Source organism: Bombyx mori, chromosome 11 (genome assembly GCF_030269925.1).
Source record: "Bombyx mori chromosome 11, ASM3026992v2".
In the NCBI taxonomy this organism is placed as follows: Eukaryota; Metazoa; Arthropoda; class Insecta; order Lepidoptera; family Bombycidae; genus Bombyx; species Bombyx mori.
Genome location: NC_085117.1, coordinates 1,786,414 through 1,809,538, shown reverse-complemented (window position 1 = coordinate 1,809,538; position 23,125 = coordinate 1,786,414). Strand labels below are relative to the sequence as shown.

Sequence of the window (23,125 nt, the reverse complement as noted above, 5' to 3'; positions counted from 1 at the left end):
TTTAGTATATTTTAATGATGACAACGAAGCATAAAGTTCTCCTTGGATGTTCGAAGGTTACTGCAATGATTTTTTATATAATTTTTTTATTGCCCTATTATTAAGTATATATTAAGTAGAGGGGGAAGAGGTCGACCCAAGAAGACATGGATGGAGTGTGTGAATGACGATATGAGAGAGAGAGGAGTGAGTGTTGAGATGACGGCTGATAGAAGAGAATGGAAGAGAAAAATTCGCTGTACCGACCCCACCTAGTGGGATAAGGTGAAGAAAAAGAAGATTTTTATTCCCCTATTAGGCGGTGGAGCGTACGGCCCACCTGATGGTGAGTGGTTACCGTCGCTCATGGATCAACAATGCCAGGGACAGAGCCGAACAGCTGCCTACCGTAATCTCCACAATCTCTTCAGAATCAAGTTAAATGCCTCATGTCTCAAGGCGAACGGGTCAAACCCGTACTATATGTGTCTCAAATCTTCAACCGTCACACATGTATTGGCCGAACAGGTAACTGACTACACGAAATAAAGAATTCAAATAAAAATCCACACAAAATTCAATTTCGCCATCTTTTATTAAATTACCTTAATTTCTATTTTACTTCTAAATGTTAAAAATTTAAAAGGAAATCCTTACATAATTATTTATATTATACAAAAAAAAAATATATGTATACATATATCTATTTTTATTTTAAATATATACCTTAATTTTAGCTATTTACAAAACTGCTTCATTCTCTACTCTAAGGCGCTTGTCAAGAGGCTGTCATCTTGACATCTGTCAAAGTGACAGATCGATGCCCTTTCGAAGTGTGTGTGAAACTATCCGATTTTAACTACTGTGGATTGATGTGAGCTGATTGAAGTGGAAATTTAGCCTTTTAACAAGTTCCAAAGAGTAATTGACCGACTTGAGAAATCATTGTTAGTAGCATCGACGTACGCGGTAAAAGCGAGCTCGTGCTAATTACAAAAATATCTCGATAAATTAAATTTAATATTTACGAAAAACAAGAAAAAAAAACAAAAAAAAAACTGTTTTCATTACGAAAATCACTTAAAGAAAAAAGAAAAAAACACTTTTTTCTTTCATTTATTCCGTCTATCAGTTACGCCAACTTTGATAGTTTTTTAGCCATTTTGAATTAGTTATTCATAATAACTTAAATATATATTAGAAGCGGTCCTTCAGGGTAAAGGTGTGGTCCAGGATAACTTGCATCGGCTTAATATACGTCTCATTAGATTAGCAGTGTGTTCAGTGCGAGTTTTTTAACGTTCTCGATAGCGTAAAAGTAAACTCAAATTTGTATGCAGTCGACACGAGACCTTCAATTGCATTTAAAAAAAAACAAAAAAAAAAATTCACTGTCCTTATATTTGTTCAACATAATTATTATACGACAAAAAAAATATATAATTATTTTTAATTCGGGGTTGTATTTTTATATTATTGTTTTTTTTTTAAAAGATTTTGTTTCTTTTTTTCTTAATATTATTATTATTATAGTTAATATATTTTTTACAAAATCACCTTATTCAGATTTCATTAAAATAATAAATAGTGCTATTTACATTGTGTTCTTCGACGAACATTACTGTTGCACAGCGCGTCGAGAAGTTCCCATGGACATTGTCATCGACATTGACATGGTAACGCGGTGCCGGGTTGGCCGAAAATAACTCTAAATTAGCTGTGAAATTTCCTTTCACGCTGGCAACATTGCATTTCTACATTTTGTACTTGCGTCTGCGAACGTGGCAACACCGACCCGTCAAAACCGACGGACTGTGTTTTAAAAAAAAGCAAAACCACCTAAAACCCTTCAATTTACAATACTAATTACTATTACAAATAAATACAATATATACTTATATATTTATATTTTACAAAATTAATAATATTATTATAACAATAATTAAGCTAGTTTTTTTTATTACTATTATTATTATATATTTTTATTAAATTTAAGTTTACTTATTGCAATTCGATCGATGTCGGAGACATCTATTATTGTTTTTTTTTTGTTTTGTTAATATTAGTCTATGGTTTTTTTTTTAATTTAGAATATTCAGTCGTTACAAGTTTCCTTTCTAGTTTCTTAATAAATTTTAATAATGCATCTACTTTTAAATACAATGCAATCAACGTACTATGCCCGAATGTCTTAAAGTTCAACACTTTGATGCATAAGTAAAAAAAAACCAAAAAGAAAAATACATCAAAATACCTCCAAACAAAAAAAAAATAACGAAAAATTCCTAATGAGATATAAAATAACTAAAGAAAAAATGGAATACACGTTTTATCACATTTCCTTTTTTTGAAAAAAAAAAAAAAAACAAACAAATTTACTTTAGCGATGACGTCATCACGTATGAACGATGTCCTTCTGCCGTGACGTCTGTCAGTTTTGACAGCTGTCAACGTCGACACGCGAGTCGTCTCGGGTCCCGAGTAACAAACTTAAAAACAAACTTAATTCGGATTAAGTTTGTCTTAAAATTATGCGTAAACATAATCGAGGGATGAAAGGCTGCTTAGTTAAAGCGACATTTCGCTTATCAAGCGACATTTATCTTTGTAATTAGAGGCCCGTTTTATTCGGTTATTACAGCATCAACAGTTCGATGTTTTTAATTGAGCTTCAATTAAGTTTACCCCCTTCGAATAGCTGAAGTAGGTTTTTTTTGTTATGATATTTTTTCCAAATTTTTAATCTTTAAATGACTCTTCTGTGATGTTGCAAAACTGTCCCTTAAATTAAATAGGCCTTTCGCCTTTAAATAGTTCGTGCGCCCCTGACATATACAGTTCAGGGAGACTATAGCGGTTAGTTAACGCGCAATGAAAAGCGAATCCTATGAGGTCGTTCACCCCGTCAGTCGAGTTTGTATTGCATTGCGCCGTGCATCGCTTCTGCTACAAATACAACCCGTGTTGCTCGCACACAAAGCTCAATTTAATATGTATACTAAAATCGTCGGAATTTACCGAATGAATAAGACTTATATCGCCATCCCTTTCCCTCGCATAATAATTTCAACAAACAAAGGTTGCATCCCAAAATCTAATTTGGCAGTAATATCATTGAGAGCATATAATTTACATTGTGTAATGTAATAAGCTGATGAAGATAAAGCATGATGAAATTTTCTCATCTGTTTTTCAAATACTTTTCTATTTCATAATGACGTGGGTATCAACAATAAAAATAATCAGACTTTTTTTTAAGCACATAATAATATGTTATATTAGAAATGAATAGGAAGCGAATCATAAAATTAATTGTACAACGTTAAACCAATTTGTTACTTGTGCCTTAATGCTTAAGGTCGATATTAGGTCGCATCAAAAACCTACGCTTCCAATAATAGTGGTGGAGGGTGGTGTAGGTGCGAGAGGGACGGCGATACGTCCCGCGAAACCGATCTATATATACAAAATGACGTATGTACTAAATTACCCTTTGCCCGTCCGCGCCTTAATACTACGGTTGACAGCTGTCAATTTTGGCAGGTGTCTTTTAGATAGTTCTGTCAGTCAGATAATTCTGGCCGCACTTAAGAGTAGACCCCTCGCTGGGAGGCAGCGGCGCGGCGGAGCGCGGCCATGTGTCACTGGTCGTAGTGCTTGGCTTTCCTCTCCATCTCATCATCCGAAGTCCTGTTCATCGGGTGATCTGAGGGACAACAGCGCTCATTATACAAACGGAGTAGCTAGAGCCCGGGGACATCAATGCGTGAAGGCCGATTGGCTTTGCAATCATGGGATTTACTCGGACGCCACCTTGTGGTGCGTCTATGGAACTACAACCCTCTTGAAATGTCAGTGACAGACGTTAAGGCCACTGCAGCGGTTTTTTTTAAGCTCACAGCCCACCTGATGTTAAGTGGTTACTGGAGCCCATAGACATGTACAAGGTAAATGCGCCAACCACCTTGAGATATAAGTTCTCAGTTCTCAGTATAGTTACAACGGCTGCCACGCCCTTCAAACCGATACGCTTCACGGCAGAAATAGGCGGGGTGGTGGTACCTACCCGTGCGGACTCACAAGAGGTCCTACCACCAGTAAGTCTAAGTTTCTAATTGTTGTTTACATGGGGGGTCCCGCCAGCGTGACGGTCCCCCGCCCCGGTCCCCCCAGTACAAAGTCACCGGCTACACTCACCTTGGTGTTGAGGCATCTTCGGCACGAGGACCACGTTGCCGTCAGCCGCCTGCTGCAGCGAGTACTGGCCCGAGGACAGCGGCCTCCCTTCGGGGTCGCGGAGGTTCTGCACGAAGCGAAACGAAGCGTTTAGTATCGGTCATTGAGCTGAGCGTTTAGGCTCCCACAGACCCCCCCCTCGAATGAGTGTTACCTGGAAAACGTGTCGGTATAGGGCCGCAAACCTCTCCTTGAGCCTCTGCCTCTCGGCCAGCAGACTGTGGTGGTCCCTCTGGGTCCTCAGCTTCCTGTCCCGGACGGTCCTGACCTCGTCCGCGAGCGAGGTTATCTGGTCCAGTTTCCGTTTCCGGCAGTTCTGTGCTGCCACCTGGTGGAGGATGGGCGGAATTAGAGTACGAATGTTGTGTGTCTGCACGTACGCGTTCTTGTCTGATTGTGACGGAACTCGATGCAATTGTTATTCGGGCTCTAGGGAAGGTTTCTATCGTAGTTACATTGAAGTACGACAGGGGGCGCCCGTGTAGTTTCAATATATAATAATCACGCACGGTCATTCGGTCCCCCAAATTAGGATTCCCTATGTTACTTGTACCAGACACTGACATACATACTGATATACGTTTAAATGTATACATATATAGATAATGAACATCCAGACAATGAACAAACAAGCGTGTTCGTTGCACGAACGATTGCCTGATGCGGAAATCGAACCTGCGACCCTCGGCGTGTCAACAACGGCTTTGCTTATTAATATTTTTTAAAGATTATTATATAAAGCTTAGCTTAATAAAAAAGATTTATATTTGTACTGGCTCCTAGTCCCAGTCATATAACACGGTTTCGCACAACACGCGTCTTTGTACGAATGTATCTACCGCGTTATGTAAGGGGATCATCTGTACGTATCTACCGCGTTATATAGGGGGATCACCTGAACGTATCTACCGCGTTGTATACGGGGATCATCTGAACGTATCTACCACGTTATATAGGGGGATTACCTGAACGTATCTACCGCGTTATATAGGGGGATTACCTGAACGTATCTACCGCGTTATATAGGGGGATTACCTGAACGTATCTACCGCGTTATATAGGGGGATTACCTGAACGTATCTACCGCGTTATATAGGGGCATTACCTGAACGTATCTACCGCGTTATATAGGGGGATTACCTGAACGTATCTACCGCGTTATATAGGGGGATCACCTGAACGCATCTACCGCGTTATATAGGGGGATCACCTGAACGCATCTACCGCGTTATATAGGGGGATCACCTGAACGCATCTACCGCGCTATATAGGGGGATCACCTGAACGCATCTACCGCGTTATATAGGGGGATCACCTGAACGCATCTACCGCGTTATATAGGGGGATCACCTGAACGCATCTACCGCGCTATATAGGGGGATCACCTGAACGCATCTACCGCGTTATATAGGGGGATCACCTGAACGCATCTACCGCGTTATATAGGGGGATCACCTGAACGCATCTACCGCGCTATATAGGGGGATCACCTGAACGCATCTACCGCGTTATATAGGAGGATCACCTGAACGCATCTACCGCGTTATATAGGGGGATCACCTGAACGCATCTACCGCGCTATATAGGGGGATCACCTGAACGCATCTACCGCGTTATATAGGGGGATCACCTGAACGCATCTACCGCGCTATATAGGGGGATCACCTGAACGCATCTACCGCGTTATATAGGGGGATCACCTGAACGCATCTACCGCGTTATATAGGGGGATCACCTGAACGCATCTACCGCGTTATATAGGGGGATCACCTGAACGCATCTACCGCGCTATATAGGGGGATCACCTGAACGTATCTACCGCGTTATATAGGGGGATCACCTGTATACGTAAAGTATCAAGCTCTATTGGCGTTACTTACTTTGTTCTTGCCCCGCCTCCTGATGTCCCGGATCAGCGACAACTGCGCCTCGCTGAGGTCGTGCTTCGACAGTCTCTCGTTGAACTCGTCCATGGGCAGATTAATGATGTCCTGGACTTCGAGGGGGATACCTTGGGGGACGGAAGGGGTCATGATTTATCATCACAGCGACAGAGACAGAGACAGAAAACATTATTAGGGACACAAAGACATCCTCACTAAAACAGTTTGCATATCGTCGTTGTTAAGCCCAAAATCTGCTATGTCCACTTTTTGAGATTTTTTTATTGCTTAGACGGATGGACGAGCTCAAAGGTCAGCTGGTGTTAAGTGGTTACTGGAGCCCATACACATCTACAACGTAAATGCGCCCCCCACCTTGAGATATAAGTTCTAAAGTCTCAATTTAGTTACAACGGCTGCCACGCCCTTCAAACCGATTAAGCTTCACGGCAGAAATAGGCGGGGTGGTGGTACCTACCACGCCTAATCTGATGGTAAATAGTTCGAGAAACCCATAGACACTCACAGCGGACGCGTGCTTCAAGGCAAAATTAGGAGCGCTAGTAGTAGTAGTAGTAGCTAGTAATAGTATCTATGCGTGCTAACTCACAATAAACCCTATAAGTATTCAATAAAATTTAAATTTTGTTTTATCGCGATAAAAAAAAATACTCCCCCGCCCCCAGTTGAGAATCACTGGATTACCTATTCACTTTGAGAATCACCGGCCCGGCATCTTCATTTTTCGAAGAAAATCGTTTGGGCAAACAGACAAGACGGAGGTACTCAAATTTTTTTCACTTTTTAAAAAAAATCCATTATGTTATATTCATTAGAACAGGTACGTCTCGAAACTGACCCTCGATTGAGTTAACAACTGTTTGGTGCATTAAAACCAGAACACACGCCGTGACTGCTTCACGGCAGAAATGAGCAAAAATGGGCAACAATGAGGAAAAAAATGCATTCCCATTTAAACGGCGGGACATCTGAAGTCCAAATTGAGATTCCGACCGTGTCTCTCTTGTGATCTCTTGCGAGATCCCCGCGCCTGGGGGGCGTGTGGGGTCTCTGACACTGGACGGTCCCTAGATGTTGGGAGCGAATCGCCGGCCCAAGAAAACTGTATTTAGCGCCCTATCAATTAAACGTTTTACGTCTTATAAATCGATGAGCACCGGCCGCATGCACGAAAAAGTGTCACGTTCCGCCCGAGCCTGAGCGTGCGAGCGAGAGCGCGGAACAAGCGACAGAAAGGCACGATGGGCCAAAGCGTTGGCTTGTGACACATTCGTCTCTCTTCTCGCGTGTCGTCAGAGCTAGCAGTTCGCATAGTTCCGTTGCTGACGTCATCACGTAAGACTATCGTCCGTAAACTGACTTTACAGAAAGCCAATTAGTTTTTTTGTTAGATTTAGATATGTTTAATCAATGTTACCATGCATGCACAGAAACGATTAATTATCAAAAATGTTTCGTGTAACGTTATCGCGAATTTGTAAAGAGTATGTTAGTGCTTTTTTGTCCTACCTAAGCTGAGAACCTTGAGAGGCTATGTCAGCGTAACCTTAACTAGTAGGTAGGAGCTCACGGGGCTCAAACCTGACGACGTTGCTAACACTGGCCCTAGCAAGAGCCGTGCTTCGCAGAATCTACCACCGGATTGGAAACGCGACCCACTGATAAGATCTGGTGAGAAACTCAATGGGCTGTGTCTGAGGGATGTTAGTGCGTTGCGGATTGAAAAACTGTTGAGTACCGCTGGCCCAGACGACTGAACACACGGACTAATCCTGTGGTGAGAAGATACTGAAACACATCATTACCTAATGCCTTGGCCCGTTTCTCGTCTCGGGACAGATGCTGCGCGCTGGTGCATGATGAGCCCCCGTCCGAAGCGCTACCGTCGGTGAGTCGGCGAACTGTTGACGACACGACCAGTTAATAACAAATCTGTAACGCTATGCGCTGAATGAGCGGACCCAGAGGCCTCTCCAATTTTACCAGGACAGAGGGGGGGGGGGGGGGGGGGGCGAACAAAGGCTCAGCCAGGAGGGGTGGGATTTGCTAACAGCCGTCCGAGCGCCTCACAACTCAAGAGCAGCTGCTTCGCTGAATCTACTATCGGATCGGAATCGCGACCCGCTGAGAAGATCCGGCGAGAAACTCAGCGGGCTGATGTTTAACTTGATTTAAACATCAGTCCGCTGAGTTTCTCGAATTTGATTGGAATCAAATCAAATCAAAATCTCTTTATTCAACATAAATGAAAGTACAAACTTGTTGAACGTCAAAAAGAACTACGGCCAATTCACAAAAACCAGCCTCCGCCCTGAGAAGAACTGGCAAGAAACTCAGCGGGCTTGTCTTTTTTTTTATATTTAGGTTAGGTTGCACGTCGAACTCTTTGCCGAGTTCGACGAGTACGGTCGCCGAGGTCCTAGTGTTAGAGCTGAAGGCGTCTAATGTAATGGTTATTGGATCTAAGCACCAAAGGACATGTCCAGGGCGTCTACGGTGACTGGCTCCTGCGTGATCAGGATTCGCGATTTGGTATTAGCTTCAGGAATTACTGCTGTCCCTGAGCGACGGTGACAACTCACTGTCAGCACACGGCACATTTAGGCAAGGTATAAAAAAAGCGATAAATTCCATTAAACTTGAGGCCATGCTAAAACGGTTTTAGCTCTTCGACAGCAGTGTAGGTCACCGGTGCCCTACGCGGCGCACTCAAGTAATTATGTTGATTTCCGTTACTAAGGCGCCTGGATTGTCTAACTTCGCCTTTAGATATTTGATACCGAATAAATTAGAGCAAAGATTAGAGGTGTTTCAGAGTTATGTGGGTACTTCAAAATTTAATGAATACGCAAGTACAGTATACTGGGTGTTAGGAGACCGCTTCCGAAAACGAAGACAGACGATAGTACTAATGACGCATTTGATGATTAGACATTTGTGCGATTGCGAGAGTCTGCGCCGCGCCGTGCCCCCCCGTTTATACATATATTTTTTGTTTTTATTTTACAGAATATCTCTGAGTTCAGTATGTAGGCCTTCTCTAGCATCTCCCATCGTTGTCTATATTTAGCAGGCTTAAAGAATATAGCGTATGAAAAAATAGCACGTTATTTCCGACACATAACAAAACGAGCGTTATTGAATTCATAACAAATAGAATGCTTTTTTTTCTCAACAAATATCGCGCGCTGTATAGGACTAGATTCCCGCCGAGATAAAAAAAAATGGTGCCCGTGCAGCTTGACCGACGTAAAAGAAGTGAAACTTCACGTAAAAGAAGTGAAACTTCTTTTGCGGTGTGTAGTAATGTGGTTTTCTTCATTTTTCATCCTTAAATCAAGTTTCTCTTGTAATAAAGGGATGCTGTGTATAAGAGAGACGACCTAGCTCGCTTTGTTCTCTCCCTCTCTCGACGGTCGAGTGGTTCGCGAGACGCTCTGTCTATTCTCTCACTCTCGTTCATCATAAATTGTATCTTTTCTCTCTAGCTGTAACGAATATGTCGCGAGTTAAATTTTACTCTCAACGCGTCTAAAGAAGTTTCACTTCAAAATAGATAGCGTGCTATATAAATATAACGAATATCACGTGCTATATAATCATAACGGATATAGTTTGTTACGAATGGAGATAGAGTGTAGTAGTCGTCACTTACCCCTTTTGTCGCGCACGGTGGGGGCGTGCGGGGGCGCGGCGAGGGGCGCGCTGTACGTGTGGTTGTGCCGCACGCGCTCCGGGACTCCGAACCCCGGCCCCACGGCGCCCTGCAATACAAACGGACGGTTTAGCTGGAGCCCATCGGTGTAAGATACTGGAAGAGACATGTACCAAGTCGCTTTCAGATCTAGATAAGAGATATTCTTCGAGAAAAAAAACAAGAAGACTAACTTCTTCAAACAAGGCATGTGCAGAGTACTTAATGACTTAATGCTTAGCGATTCGGCTCTGTCCCTGGCATAGCTAACATCCTCGGGCGACGGTAACCACTCACCATCAGGTATACTCGTCTGTCTGTGAGAATTACGGTCCGCCTGGCGTTAAGTGGTTACTGGGGGCCGCAGACATGGGTAGACTGCGGTTCGACTATGTCCCTGGCATTGTTGACGTCCTTGGACGACGGTAACCACTCACCATCAGGTGGGCTGTACGCTCATCTGTCTACAAGAGCGACGGTCCACCTGCTATTAAGTGATTACCGGGGATCCGTAGACAAACCGTCACGCACTTTGAGACATGAGTTCTAAGTTTCAGTACAGTAACTCGGCTGTCCCCCACCCTTCTAACTGGAACTCTTTAGTGGTTCGCACTAGATCTAGGCAGAGCGGTGGTCCGTGGGGGCTCATGGGACGCCTCCCTCCCCCTTCATACCGCCCCCCCCCTGGTCCCCGGGGCTCGTCGCCGCTTACCTGGAGCAGGGCGTGGCTGGAGTGGGGCGCGTTCAGCTCTAACGCCGGCTGCAGACCCGCCACGTGGGGCGGAGCGACCTGGTGCCGCCCTCCGAAATCTGTACGAAAATAAATGACAAGAAAAATTTAATGTCTTTTCTAATGTCAGATCTTAAGATATTATTAATTCGAGGTGACAAAATTATTGTGACGTCATCGGTTCAGTGATTATTAATTGCATTTGTAGCTTTTCTCATTTGTTTAAGAAAGAAAAAAAAGCTGCTTGTAAATTTTTTATTTTATTTACAACACCACTTAAAAAGAGACTAGGAAATATTGTTCTATCTTTGCCTATTTTATACATACACACATACACACACATATTTTTAATAATAAATAAATTAATGATTGGCCTCAAATTAGACCTCAAATTCACTGTGTTATGGGTAACAGACTTAGTAGATACGTTTATAAATATCTATAGAAATAAATATAATTGGAGTGTCTGTTTGTAATAATAAAATAACTACTTTTTACTAAATGCGTAAGTATGTATACCATAGAAAAATTACCAAAAAATGTTTTTGTAATTTTTTTGTCTGTCTGTCTATCTGTTTGTTCCGGCTAATCTCTGGAACGGCTGGACCGATTTTGACGTGACTTTCACTGATAGGTAGCTGATGATATAAAGAGTCACTTAGGCTACTTTTTTTGGACTAGCTTCGCCCCGCGGCGTCGCCAGCGGTACGACAATAAGCAAGGTGAGGGCGGGTCACTAGTATACATATATAGATGATAAACACCTAGATAACGAGCGAACAAAGCTGTTTTAATATTTGCCCAATGCGAGAATCGAACCCGCGAGCCTCAGCGCACCAGTCAAAGCTGCTAACCACTGCGCCACTGGGTTAGTCACATCGCATAGTTTAACACGTACCGTTGTGCATGTGCAGGCCCTCGTGGTGGTAAGCCTGCTCCGGACACTCGTACTTGACGGGAGTAGGTCGCTGCGTCTGCACCGGCTCCATGGGAGGCGGCGGCTGCTCCTGGGAGATGAGATCGACTGTTACATAACTACAGTCCGTCCGCTAAACGGATGTGCCGATGACGATATGGCTTTAGACCAGGGGCTCTCATTTTTTCCCCCATTTTTTCACCTCCTTAAAAACCACTCTAGCGAGAGCTCAGCCGGTTTCTAAGAGTCCTTCTAAATGAAATTACAAATCGTCTCCAAAGCTTCTACTCAACGCCCCCTTTCTTTTTGTCTCTTACCGCTCCCTTTTTTTTTAGAGTCTCTTACGCCTGCAGCGTCTACAACTACGCGTCTACTTCTTACCCATTATTGTCGGAGTCATCATCATTACTGATACCAGTTGGTTGTAGTTACGGCCAACTCAAGCAGCAGCTAAAGTCTGGTCAACAGTTGAACTTACCTGAAAGCATCTCTTCCCAAACATGTGGTGCTTCTTCTGGGGCTGGTGGGAGGCGGAGCGCTCTCTGCCGTAAGAGCTTTCGAATGGGCGGAATTTGGAACTGGAAAAAAGGACACTTTCTTAAATATCGTCTATTCCGCTTGCCTATATCTGGCGCGAGGGGCAAAAACCGGCTAACCTTAAGGTTTTTTTTTATTGCTCATATGCGCGGACGAGCTCACAGCCCACCTGGTGTTAAGTGGTTACTGGAGCCCATAGACATCTACAAAGTAAATGTTCTAAGCTCTCAGTATAGTTACAACGGCTGGCCCGTCCTTCAAACCGAAACGCATTACAGCTTCATGGCAGAAATAGGCAGGGCGGTGGTGCCTACCCGTGCGGACTCACAAAAGGTCCTACCACCAGTAATATTCTGGCGTGAGGGGGCAAAAACCAGTCTACTTTAAGGGCCGCCCAACGAACGTTGGTACAATTGAGACGTGGACCTAAGTCTCAAAGCAAGGTATGGTTTCAAACGCAACTCACCTGTGGAACTCTTGGGCGGAATCGCTACCGTCGCACCATTCGCCGTCCGAAAGCGAAGGCACGCGTTCGGAGCCCATCGAGGAGACGGCACTGTCTGATGCGGAATCACGCTCTGACGACAAGAACAAGGCACTAATTAAACACACCCCTAATCTTTCTTCAACGATCCATTGATATTGTTACGCCGGTAAGAGTAACGCCATCTATCGCCGAATAGCCGAACTAATATCGAAGGACCTAGAACCCTCGAGAATGACAACGCCATCTATTGTCAGATAGCGGAAACACAATTCTCGAAATGTGTGGAGTATTCTCGATAATTCTAGGGATGTGGTGTCGGCTATAAAAGCATTGCAGAGATGGCACGCAGTAATCGGAACTACTTGAAGCGAAACAGCGAACGGATCACCTGAAGTGAAGCGGAAGAACTGAATTGAGAGTTTTAAAAGGTTTGTTGAGTGTTTTAAGTGTTCTAAGTGTTGAATACGGTGTTGTAATTCTTGTAATTCGGTAGTATTTTTATTTATCCCGGACCCCAGCGTGTAACAATATCATCGGGACACAGTAAAACGTCTTAAGTAGCATATTACAGTGGAGATATTTCAAAGGTGTGATCTGATCTGTGGTGGATCAAGTCAAATCCCCTAATGATTCTTTGTATCAGCTTTGGGGGAACTTCCGCTTCTTTACCAGAGTAGGTATGCCTCAGGATTCCCATCTCTCTCATATTCAAGCAACATCAAAGAGCTCCTGTTTGGATAGCGAAACGAAAGCCGTATAGGATTCAAGGACCTCACCTGGCACCATCATGTGGGAGTGGTTGTGGTGGGGGCCGTGGTGGGAGCTCGCCCCGTCCAGCATTCGCATTGTGTACATTCCTGGTAATTGAAAAATCATAATTAAAGTTTTGCGTTGACTCTCGAACCTATTTACGAAGAGTCTGATGATTGAAAGAATTTGAACGAATTGAATGAATGAAACTGATGATTGAAAGAATTAAAAGAATTTTTCGGGACGTTTACCTTGCTGATGTCCATGGGCTCCGAAGGCCACTTAACAGCATTGAGGGATGCTGCTAGACCACGCGCACAGTATAATAAGGTTGCGATTTCGTTAACCAAAGAAAAAATATATATGTTACTAGTACATGTTTGTGAAATTTCGGTTTCAGATTGTGGCAAATTGTTTAAATTCAGCTTTGCGATAAAATTAATCTAAGCCTTAAGGCACCCGCGAATACGGGCGAATTTCGTTCAGCTTGTAAACGCATATACGATGTTATATGAACACACAACACACACACACACACACCTGTGACGAAAGATAACGCGGTATCTCTATACACACCGGATGTGATAGGCGTGATGATATCAATAAAGAATAAAATAAAAAGATAAAACCATTATAATGAGTCATAATAATTGTAATAATTACGAGATAATTTTGAGTGCTATTTTTGCACCAGTTTAAAATGTTAAATTACAAACAAAACTTGTCACAATTGAAGTTTTTTTTTGGAACGAAGTTCCTTATGGGCGATGCGGAGGGGTACCCTAACCGGGAAAAAACGTCCGTAACGTAAGATTTTATTAGTAATGCACATAATGTACGACTTAACTTTGTAATAACGTACAAATTAGTAATGCACACATTGTGCGACTTAACTTTGTAACAACCTACAAAAAATAGCATTTTTATCATTCATTGACCACGATCTCAGAGCGTTCGTTTGCGCAATACACTAACTCTTATGTAAACAACCGTGAATGAAGTGTACCACAATAAGTTCGCACGTTACCGAATGACCGTGGGTTGTTGCGATGCTTCCAGTTTTATTTTATTTATACCTCGAATAGAACTTAAAATTAATATTTTTATAATAAGGAACATCGTTCCTATCCGGTGTCCCACGATACCACACATCTTTTTTAAGTAATGTTGTATCACTGGTGGTCCGAAGGTCTTTCCGGTTTCACCAGGACAGGTGCCAGAGTCAAAGAGCCTGCATGTGCGTCCCTGATCTGGATAGTTAAGGAGATATAGGAACGGAAAGCCATCCAAGTTTAGACGTGAACCAACCTTGAGAATTACGCGGCAGATTTCCATGATTATATATATTCACCTGAGACAAATAACTAATTCTTTGCGGCAAATTTCCATAGCTATATATCTACCCGTGCGTACCCACATAGTGGTGTGGCAATTCGATTATTTATTTAATCGATCAATCGATTATACGATCGGAGGGTAATCGATAATTAATCGATTAGGTTTGATTATTACTTCGAAATAAAAATTGTTACAGCTTCTCCAGATTATTAAAAAAAACAGAACGTAATCACTGATTTATTGAAAAAAAAAAAACATGTTTATATTAAAAATAAATAAATTTCCAATAAGAGTCCAGTTAGCATTTAAAAAAATTATGTAATCGAGATAACATAATTTTTCTAAATTAGATCTAGCTTTTTTTCCTACCTATGCTGATAGCCTTGAGAGGTTATTTCAGCTTTACCCTAATGTGTGTAGGTGGGCTCACGGGGCTCAAACCGAAGTGTTGCTAACACTGACACTAACAAGAGCCGTGCTTCGCAGAATCTACCACCGGATCGGAAACGCGACCCACTGAGAAGATCCGGCGAGAAACTCAGTGGGCTGTGGCTATGGGTTAATTCGCTCGTCGAGACCTTCGTCGCAAGCGACGGGTGCGACGAGGACGGTGACCGATGCTTGAGGTACCTAAAAGCACCGTTAATGGATCGGGCGGGGGTAGCTGCGATACACGAGTATTTTGAATATAATTTGTACAGATAAAAGTTATTTGTTTTTAATGCTCTTCCAATATTGTAGAGAATTTTTTGTTCTTGCAATTAAAGGCAATTAATTCCAAGTATTGTCGTAATGTTATAATACTCCAATTGAAGATGCAGATGTTGTGTTAAAATTTGATTTCTCCTGATCAAAATGGTCCCAAATCGACCAGGGTTATCATAACTTAAATGTTTTTCTCTCAATAATCGATTTTATAAAAGAAAATCGATTGCAAATGATTATTGTGATAATCGATTATTGATAATCGATTTCGCACACCACTAGACCCACATTAGAGCTTGGCGGCAAATTGCAATGGCTTTATCTACCCGTGTTCAATCACTAATTCTTTACGGCAAATTGGGATGGCTATATCTAGCTATATCTACCCGTGCGGCCTCATAGCGGCTTGGCGGCAAATTGGCATGGTGGCGAGCTAAACACGACTCCAAAAAACAAACAAAAAAAAAATCCACTGCACCATTTATACGACAAAGTCTAAAGTCCATTCAATAAAAAAAAAAAAATCGTATACATAACAATCGCAATTGCAATCGCAATCGCAATCGCAATCGTTATCGCTAACGTAACCAACCGTATCCAATGAATGTATCTCTATCCAAAACGAAATTATTCGTGTGCCATCATCATCTATCAGGCTTATCAGCGAGCGATCCTCCGCTATCAGATAATTCCTAGCAGGTTTTACCAGTCACGGTGAATGGAAAATTCTCATTATCACATTGTCATGCTAAATTGGCAGAAAACAAACAATAATAGGTCTGTTTTTCAAATTCAAAATTCAAATTCAAAATCATTTATTTCAACTTACATGTCAGTATGACACACTTGTTGAATGTCAAAATAAAAATAACAATGTTAACTCTACCACCGGTTCCAAAAAAAGCCACAGTCCTGAGAAGAACCGGCGAAACAAACTCAGCGGGCTTTTTTTTTTGTTTTTTGTTTTTTCTCAAAACATTTCCTTTTTTTTTAAAAAATAAAAATATTTACAATAAAGGAAAAAACAAGTCAAAAATACAATTAAAATAATAATAATAATAATAAAAAATGCGAGCGCCTCATTCCCACGTAGTGCCATCTAGTAAATAATCCATAACTTTATAATATGCCTTGTTGCACAAACGTTCCTTGACAGTTTTCTTAAATCTATGAACAGGTAGTAATTGAATTCGTTCGTATGGATTTTAATGGTAGGCAGCGGCTTGACTTTGCCCCCGGAGTTGCTGAGGTCCATAGGCGACAATGGCTATTCACCATCAAGTATGCTCCGCATGATGTATGCCTACAAAAGTGATTTAAAAAAAAAAACACATATTTTATTGTTTAATTCGCGAAAACAAATTTAATAAAAAAAAACATGCGATATTAAACCGTCAAAATCGTTGTAATTATATTTTGTTATTATTATTTTTATTATTTATTTATTAAAGCCAAACTAGGACTCGTAATGTTAATAGATATCTTAAAATTATGTTCTTATCAAAATGCATAGCCATTATCTAAACTGTTGCCTGGAAGAGATCGCTTTTAGCGATAAGATGCGCTTTTTGAAGTCGTCGTGGCCTAAATGATAAGACGTCCGATGCATTGGTATGTAGCGATGCACGCAATGGAACGCAATTACAAATCACGACTCGCGATCTCTTTTTTTAAGCTATTGCATAGATTTTATCGCGGGCCTTGAGCGCGGCTTGAGAGCGGAATCGTGAAATTCCGTAACGAAAAAAACCTTCCACCCCTCACTACGCCTGTAGCTCGCGTTTGCTGGAGTGGCATTAAAAATAAACTAGCTAAACCGTTGATTCTGGGCGAATGAGAGTTAGAACTAGCATCCAAAGGCGTGTCTCTATCCCATGTGAGGCGCCTTCTAGTGAGTGCGCGGTCAAAATAGAATACTCACAATGTAGCAGATTCATTGAAAGTTAGCCCACTGAGTTTCTCGCCGGATCTTATTTTATTGTTGTTTTAATATTAAATTATTCTTGTCGATAAAAAATGCTATGCAATAGCTTTACCGCGGCAGTCTCCGAGTGCCACACGTCTTTTTTTTAAGGGATTTTATGACCTGGTAACTAAGACCTTTAAGTCATGTCTTATTTTAATTTATATCCTTATTTTTATGAAAAAAGATAATATAAAGTGAAATAAAATGAAACGAAGATGATTAATTTGAGACATTGATCAACTGGGATGAAATGAGATGAGATGATACGGGATGAAATATAATCTCAGTAAAACGGTGGTCATTTACTGAGACTTTTTCAGTGGACTTTTTGGAAGATCCCGAGAAGTTACGTCCAGCGGCTTTGTTTAATTTTCCCACGTTTGTGCACTCTCACAGATATATCACACAACTTCAATCCTCGCGTTCCCGCCAAGCAGTGCCTAGCGATCTCTCGGAAGTGATTGCCAACTGACTTCGCTTTACATTGCGCGTACACGAATTAGCTACTGGCGGTAGGACCGCTTGTGAGTCTGCGCGGGTGGGTACCACCACCCTGCCTATTTCTGCCGTGAAGCAGTAATGCGTTTCGGTTTGAAGGGCGGGGTAGCCGTTGTAACTATACTTGAGACCTTAGAACTTATATCTCAAGATGGGTGGCGCATTTACGTTGTAGATGTCTATGGGCTCCAGTAACCACTTAACACCAGGTGGGCTGTGAGCTCGTTCACCCATCTAAGCAATAAAAAAAAAGAAGCTTATTATCGTGAATTATTTAGTTTCCTCACACTAACCATTGGTAAACCGAATGGTAAGCAGTCGACGTCGCCCAAAACATGTCATTTCGGATCCTACCGATCCACTAACGGTGCTTTTAGGCACCTCAAGCACCGGTCATCGTTCTCGTCGAACCCGTCGCTTGCGACGAAGGGCTCGGCGAGTAAATTAACCCACTGAGTATCTCACGGGATCTTCTCAGTGGGTCGCGTTTCCGATCCGGTGGTAGATTCAGCGAAGCACTGCTCTTGCTAGGGTTCGTGTTAGCAACAACGTCAGGTTTGAGCCCCGTGAGCTCATCTACTTGTTAGGGTTACGCTGACATAGCCTCTCAAGGCTACCAGCTTAGGTAGGAACAATAAAAAAGCGCTAAAAGTAACTTCACTTTGTCATGTCTATTCGAAACTCAATCAGATATCTGATACACTTGAAGAATGATTAAAATTAAAGAATAAAAACGGGGCGAGCTATTTCTAGCTGCTAATATGGAGTTGCTTAGTTTATTTGTGGTATCTCTCCATTCCTGATCCTGCCCCCATCCTCTAATTTTGCTACCCCTACCCGACGGAATAGTAAGGATTACGAACAAACATTATGGTGCATACCTATTGTGGTTTTCTTAATTTTTCAGCTTTAAATCAAATCTCTCTTGTAACAGGGAATGCTGTGTATAAGAGAAACGACCTATCTCGCTTTCTCTCTCTCTCCACGGTCGAGTGGTTCGCGAGACGCTCTATTTTCTCACTCTCGCTCTTCCTAAATCGTATCTTTTCTCTCTAGCCGTAACGAATCTATTCGCGAGTTAAAATTTACTCTCAAAGCGCGTTAACAAGTTTCACTTAAAAAAAATGAAAATAAAATAAAACAAACTTTATATCTTACCATCGTATAGCTTGTAGTAGGACCTTAGATATTCCGGATCGTATATAACGGAGGTCCCGTAATATGGCGTCACGCAATAATAGGGATGCGACGCGTAAGCGTAACTATGCAAATTAATGACGCTCAAATCCATCTTCTTTTTTTACTGTCTCTAAATCTAGCTTTATCCCTTCGATCCCGAGCTTTTTTCTAAAGCTCTCGCTTCAGTAAGGCTTTTAAGCGTACTACGCGGCCCAGCGAGCGTATATTTCGATGGTTAAGCCCGCGGAAGACCCGCTTAATGATAGGTTTAGATCGCACAACGCGTTATCTAAGTACAACAGCCGGTCGATAATATCGGTTTTTGTTTTACTGTAATTTTTTTCTACTTATCTCCTATCTCTTTTCTTATGTATCGTGCTGTCTCTGTCACTCGGCGGTGACGCGAACAAAATTTTTTTAGTGACGCGTAAATTCAAATTCAGAAGTATTATTCTCCTTTGTTTTTTGATTCAGCGTAAAAAAAAAAATTAGAAAATAATTTATTCAAATCTGTCTTAATCGATTTTCGTTTTGAATGTTGCCAGCGCCGTCGGTGTTCTCGTCTCGTCACGTTGTCATCATTGACTTTGTTTTTTTTTTAATTCTTTTATTATGTGTTTTTCCACAGCCACCACGCAGTTTATGAGCGTTAGGAAAATTTCTGTGACGTCACAGACTCGAATAGATCCCAGCGCAAATACTAGAATTTTCTCGTCTCTGATATCTAATAATTTAAATCAAACAAACAACGCTGTCTCCATTATTGTCTTATCTCTCGGCAAACACGGCTGCGCGCGTTGACTCCCAGTCGCATTCAAATCGAAGAACTGTCTATACTTGAAGGACCATAGACAGAAGTTGTATCGCTTGAGAACCGAAACTGGGACCCTGGTTAGGGAGTCGCAGGTCGTGCGAACGCGGCGCAGAGAGCGGCAGTATTTGCAAAGGCATATGCCACCTTCTGTATGCGCCTTAACACTCTTGCTTACACGCAAACGCAGGTAGAATGGCATATGTAGGCTTTTGTCTTGACGTATAGCACAGAAAAAAAAAAAAAAACTTCGCGCCAAACAGTTTTTTTATATTTCGAACGCACCACAAATATGTATAACCGCTTCTAAACTAATTAATGACACTAGTTCGATTTTCGAAATGAATCGAACGCCAAAATGTCTGCCGCGTTTTATTTCGCGCGCTCTCACCGTATTCAGCACGCGACAACGAAACTCTGCATTATGAAGAGCCGGTAAATGTACGATTTCGATTCCATGATGGAATTTTGAAATTAAAAAAAAAAACTATCTCATCACTCGAGTCTCTGGAGAACGGGGCAAGAAAAAAAAAACTTCAAAAAAGTAAATTCAAAACAAAAAAAATTCTAGACCAACTGTTTTCGCTAACGTAACGACGCGGTATGCGAAGTGAAGCTAGAAGAAGCCTTATTCTGTACGATGTATAAATGCGACAATGAACACACACATACACATAAGTCGCTCTTATCGTCTTAATAATACAATAATATATTATTTGCACAGAACCAGATAAAACGTGAAGCCTAAACAAATATTTAAAAGTTCAAATTTAGAAGTGGCGATTAACAATTTGAATTCTTTTGTTGTTTGTGCGAAGCGATTTGAATTTTAGGTAATTTTCCCTCCAACGCGACGCGACGCGATCGCGCGCCAGCGGGAACGCTTTTTTTTTTCTTTTTTTTTAAATTCGATTCACACGTGTTTTTGAAATTCGAATTTAGAAGTTTTTAATGCGTTCTTTATTTGCATTCTTTATTTAGTCTTCGATTTTAGAAAGATTCTAATTCTTTTTTAATCATCTGGCGTTCGAATTAAAAAAATTTGATGTTTATAGAACGCGCATTCTAGAACTATTAAGTATTTTTATGTATATAATTTTATTATTAGGTATGTTGTTTTATTTATATGTATTATATGTTTATTAAAATAAAACTTCAATGTGTTGCTCCGAAAGAACAAAGAAACGACATTTAAAGTTTATTTTATAATCTTGTAACTATCTAAATAGAAATAATTTTTTATAAAATTTTACACAATGACATATTGTTTATCTGTCAAGGCTTCTCGAGTTTACAGCACATGCGCGGACGTTCCGGCACATGTCGACAGCGCATGCGTGACATAATTCAAATTAAAGAAAGGAATAACTTTCTTTACATGTATACAGCAATCTATACTAATATTATAAAGAGGAAAGATTTGTTTGTTTGTTTGTTTCGAATAGGCTCCGAAACTACTGGACCGATTTGAAAAATTCTTTTTCCATTAGAAGCCGACATTGTCCCTGATGAACATAGGCTACTTTTTTTAAAAAAAAATATATTTTATTTTTTTGGTTTCATGTGTGTTTGAATGTTTCCGAAGCGAAGCGAGGGCGGGTCGCTAGTACTATTATAAATATATATTGAGGGATGAAAAACTATTTATTTTAAGCGCAATTTATCTTTGTAATTAAAGGTTCGTTTTATTCGGTATCAGCGTCAACAGTTCGATGTTTCGGCTCTCCTGTAAGTTTTTTTTTATTGTCCTTTTAGGCAGACGAGCCACCTGATGATGAGTGGTTACCGTTGCCCATGGACTTCAGCAATGCCAGGGGCAGAGCCAAGCTGCTGCCTACCGCTTAATACTCTCCACAAGTCTCGTTTGAAGAAGGACATGTCAGTTACAAAAAGTAAAGTAAGTAAGTGAGTTACAAAAAGTCACTTAAACCAAATACCCTTTCACCCCTCCATATAAATTATCTATAATATAAAAATGAATTGCTGTTCGTTAGTCTCGCTAAAACTCGAGAACGGCTGGACCGATTTGGCTAATTTTGGTGTTGAATTATTTCTGGAAGTCCAGAGAAGGTTTAAAAGGTAGATAAATATCAAAATGCACGGAATGAAATAAAAATAACAATTTTGTTTTCCCTTTGATGTGTCCCCCGTCGGACGGATTCCTTTTGTTTGTTTTATGTTTATTTTATACAAAAGTTTAGGTCTTTTATTTATCGATTGAGGCACTACGAAGTCTGCCGGGTCAGCTAGTACCAAATAATAATTGTGACTTAGATATAATGTGTCAAGTCGGAAGGCGGCATAAGTCTATGGATACTGGTAACCGCTTAATGCGAGGCGGGCCGTGAGCTAGCTACATAGTCTAATAAACAAATGTAAAATAAATAAAAAAACGATGTATCAAGGCCCGACGATAATAATATCATTATAATTAAAAAGGATTAAAAAATCAATGTGCAATTTTGAATTTAATTTATCTTTTGGTACAAGATAAAAACGAAAAAAAGCGGACCCTTATCTAAAAGAATTCAGCGTAAAACACAATCGACTTTAATGTTTCCGGGGTCGAATTATCGAGATTAATAAATAAAATAATTTATTTTTTTCATTGTCATTACCTACGCACAGAACATTCGATAGTGTCGTAAAGAAATTCCGAAGCGTCGATAAATCGACTCCCTATTGATGCCACTAAAATGCGGAGCGTCGGAATACTGACTATTGCCCAGTTCGATTAGAGGTATTAAGTATCAACCTGTACGGACGTTTCTTTATTTCTCTCTATGCTGATAGCCTTGAGAGGCTATTTCACCTTCACCCTAACGTGTGAAGGTGAGCTCACGGGGCTCAAACCGGAGTGGTGCTAAAACTGACCCTAGCAAGAGCAGAATCTACCACCGGATCGGAAAGCGCCTGAGGAGATCAGGCGAGAAGGTGTCTTAGAGCGTATAACGTTTTTAATGAGTTAATAGTAACATTTATAATTAATCATTTAAATTTTATTTCGCTATGAATAATTTAGCGTTGATTTTTAAGCTATAGCTTCTATCGCGGGCCTTGAGCGCGGCGACTGAATCGAGAAATTCCGTAACGTAAATAACCTGACACCCCCACTACGCCTACTATGTAGGTCGCGATCAACAAATTCACACGTTGCGCTGGTGTAGTGTTTGTGAATAAGCGCGCGGCGTGACGTCGCACTGCATGAGCATCATGAAAAGTCTGCCCATCTCTCTCTCGCGCGGTCTAGCTTATGAGTGTGAAGGGGACAGTTAATGTTTTGCTTTTGTTAATGTTTATAAATATAGCGTGGTCTTATTTTTATTATTGTTTTAATATTAAATTATTATTGTCTAATTGTAATTGCATAAGTTGATAAAAATGCTTTGCAATAG

At 41.1% G+C, this 23,125-nt stretch overlaps 1 protein-coding gene across 12 annotated transcripts in view; it reads right to left on the bottom strand.

Annotated features, from left to right (window-relative positions):
* Positions 1-555: 555 nt before the first annotated feature.
* LOC101735722 (segmentation protein cap'n'collar) overlaps positions 556-23,125 on the bottom strand; it is a 143,317-nt gene continuing 120,747 nt past the window's right edge. For 11 of the 12 annotated variants that reach the window (XM_038014016.2, XM_038014008.2, XM_062670949.1 and 8 more), the window contains 11 exons: positions 13,260-13,340; positions 12,463-12,574; positions 11,938-12,037; positions 11,442-11,550; positions 10,526-10,623; positions 9,775-9,883; positions 7,925-8,020; positions 6,096-6,226; positions 4,370-4,543; positions 4,177-4,282; positions 556-3,685 (listed from right to left, as the gene is read on the bottom strand). In XM_038014016.2, coding sequence (XP_037869944.1) covers positions 3,621-3,685; positions 4,177-4,282; positions 4,370-4,543; positions 6,096-6,226; positions 7,925-8,020; positions 9,775-9,883; positions 10,526-10,623; positions 11,442-11,550; positions 11,938-12,037; positions 12,463-12,574; positions 13,260-13,340 — 1,181 coding nt within the window. In that variant the 3' untranslated portion in view covers positions 556-3,620. The remainder of the gene's footprint in view (positions 3,686-4,176; positions 4,283-4,369; positions 4,544-6,095; positions 6,227-7,924; positions 8,021-9,774; positions 9,884-10,525; positions 10,624-11,441; positions 11,551-11,937; positions 12,038-12,462; positions 12,575-13,259; positions 13,341-23,125) is intronic. The other variant, XM_038014015.2, reaches the window with a different exon arrangement.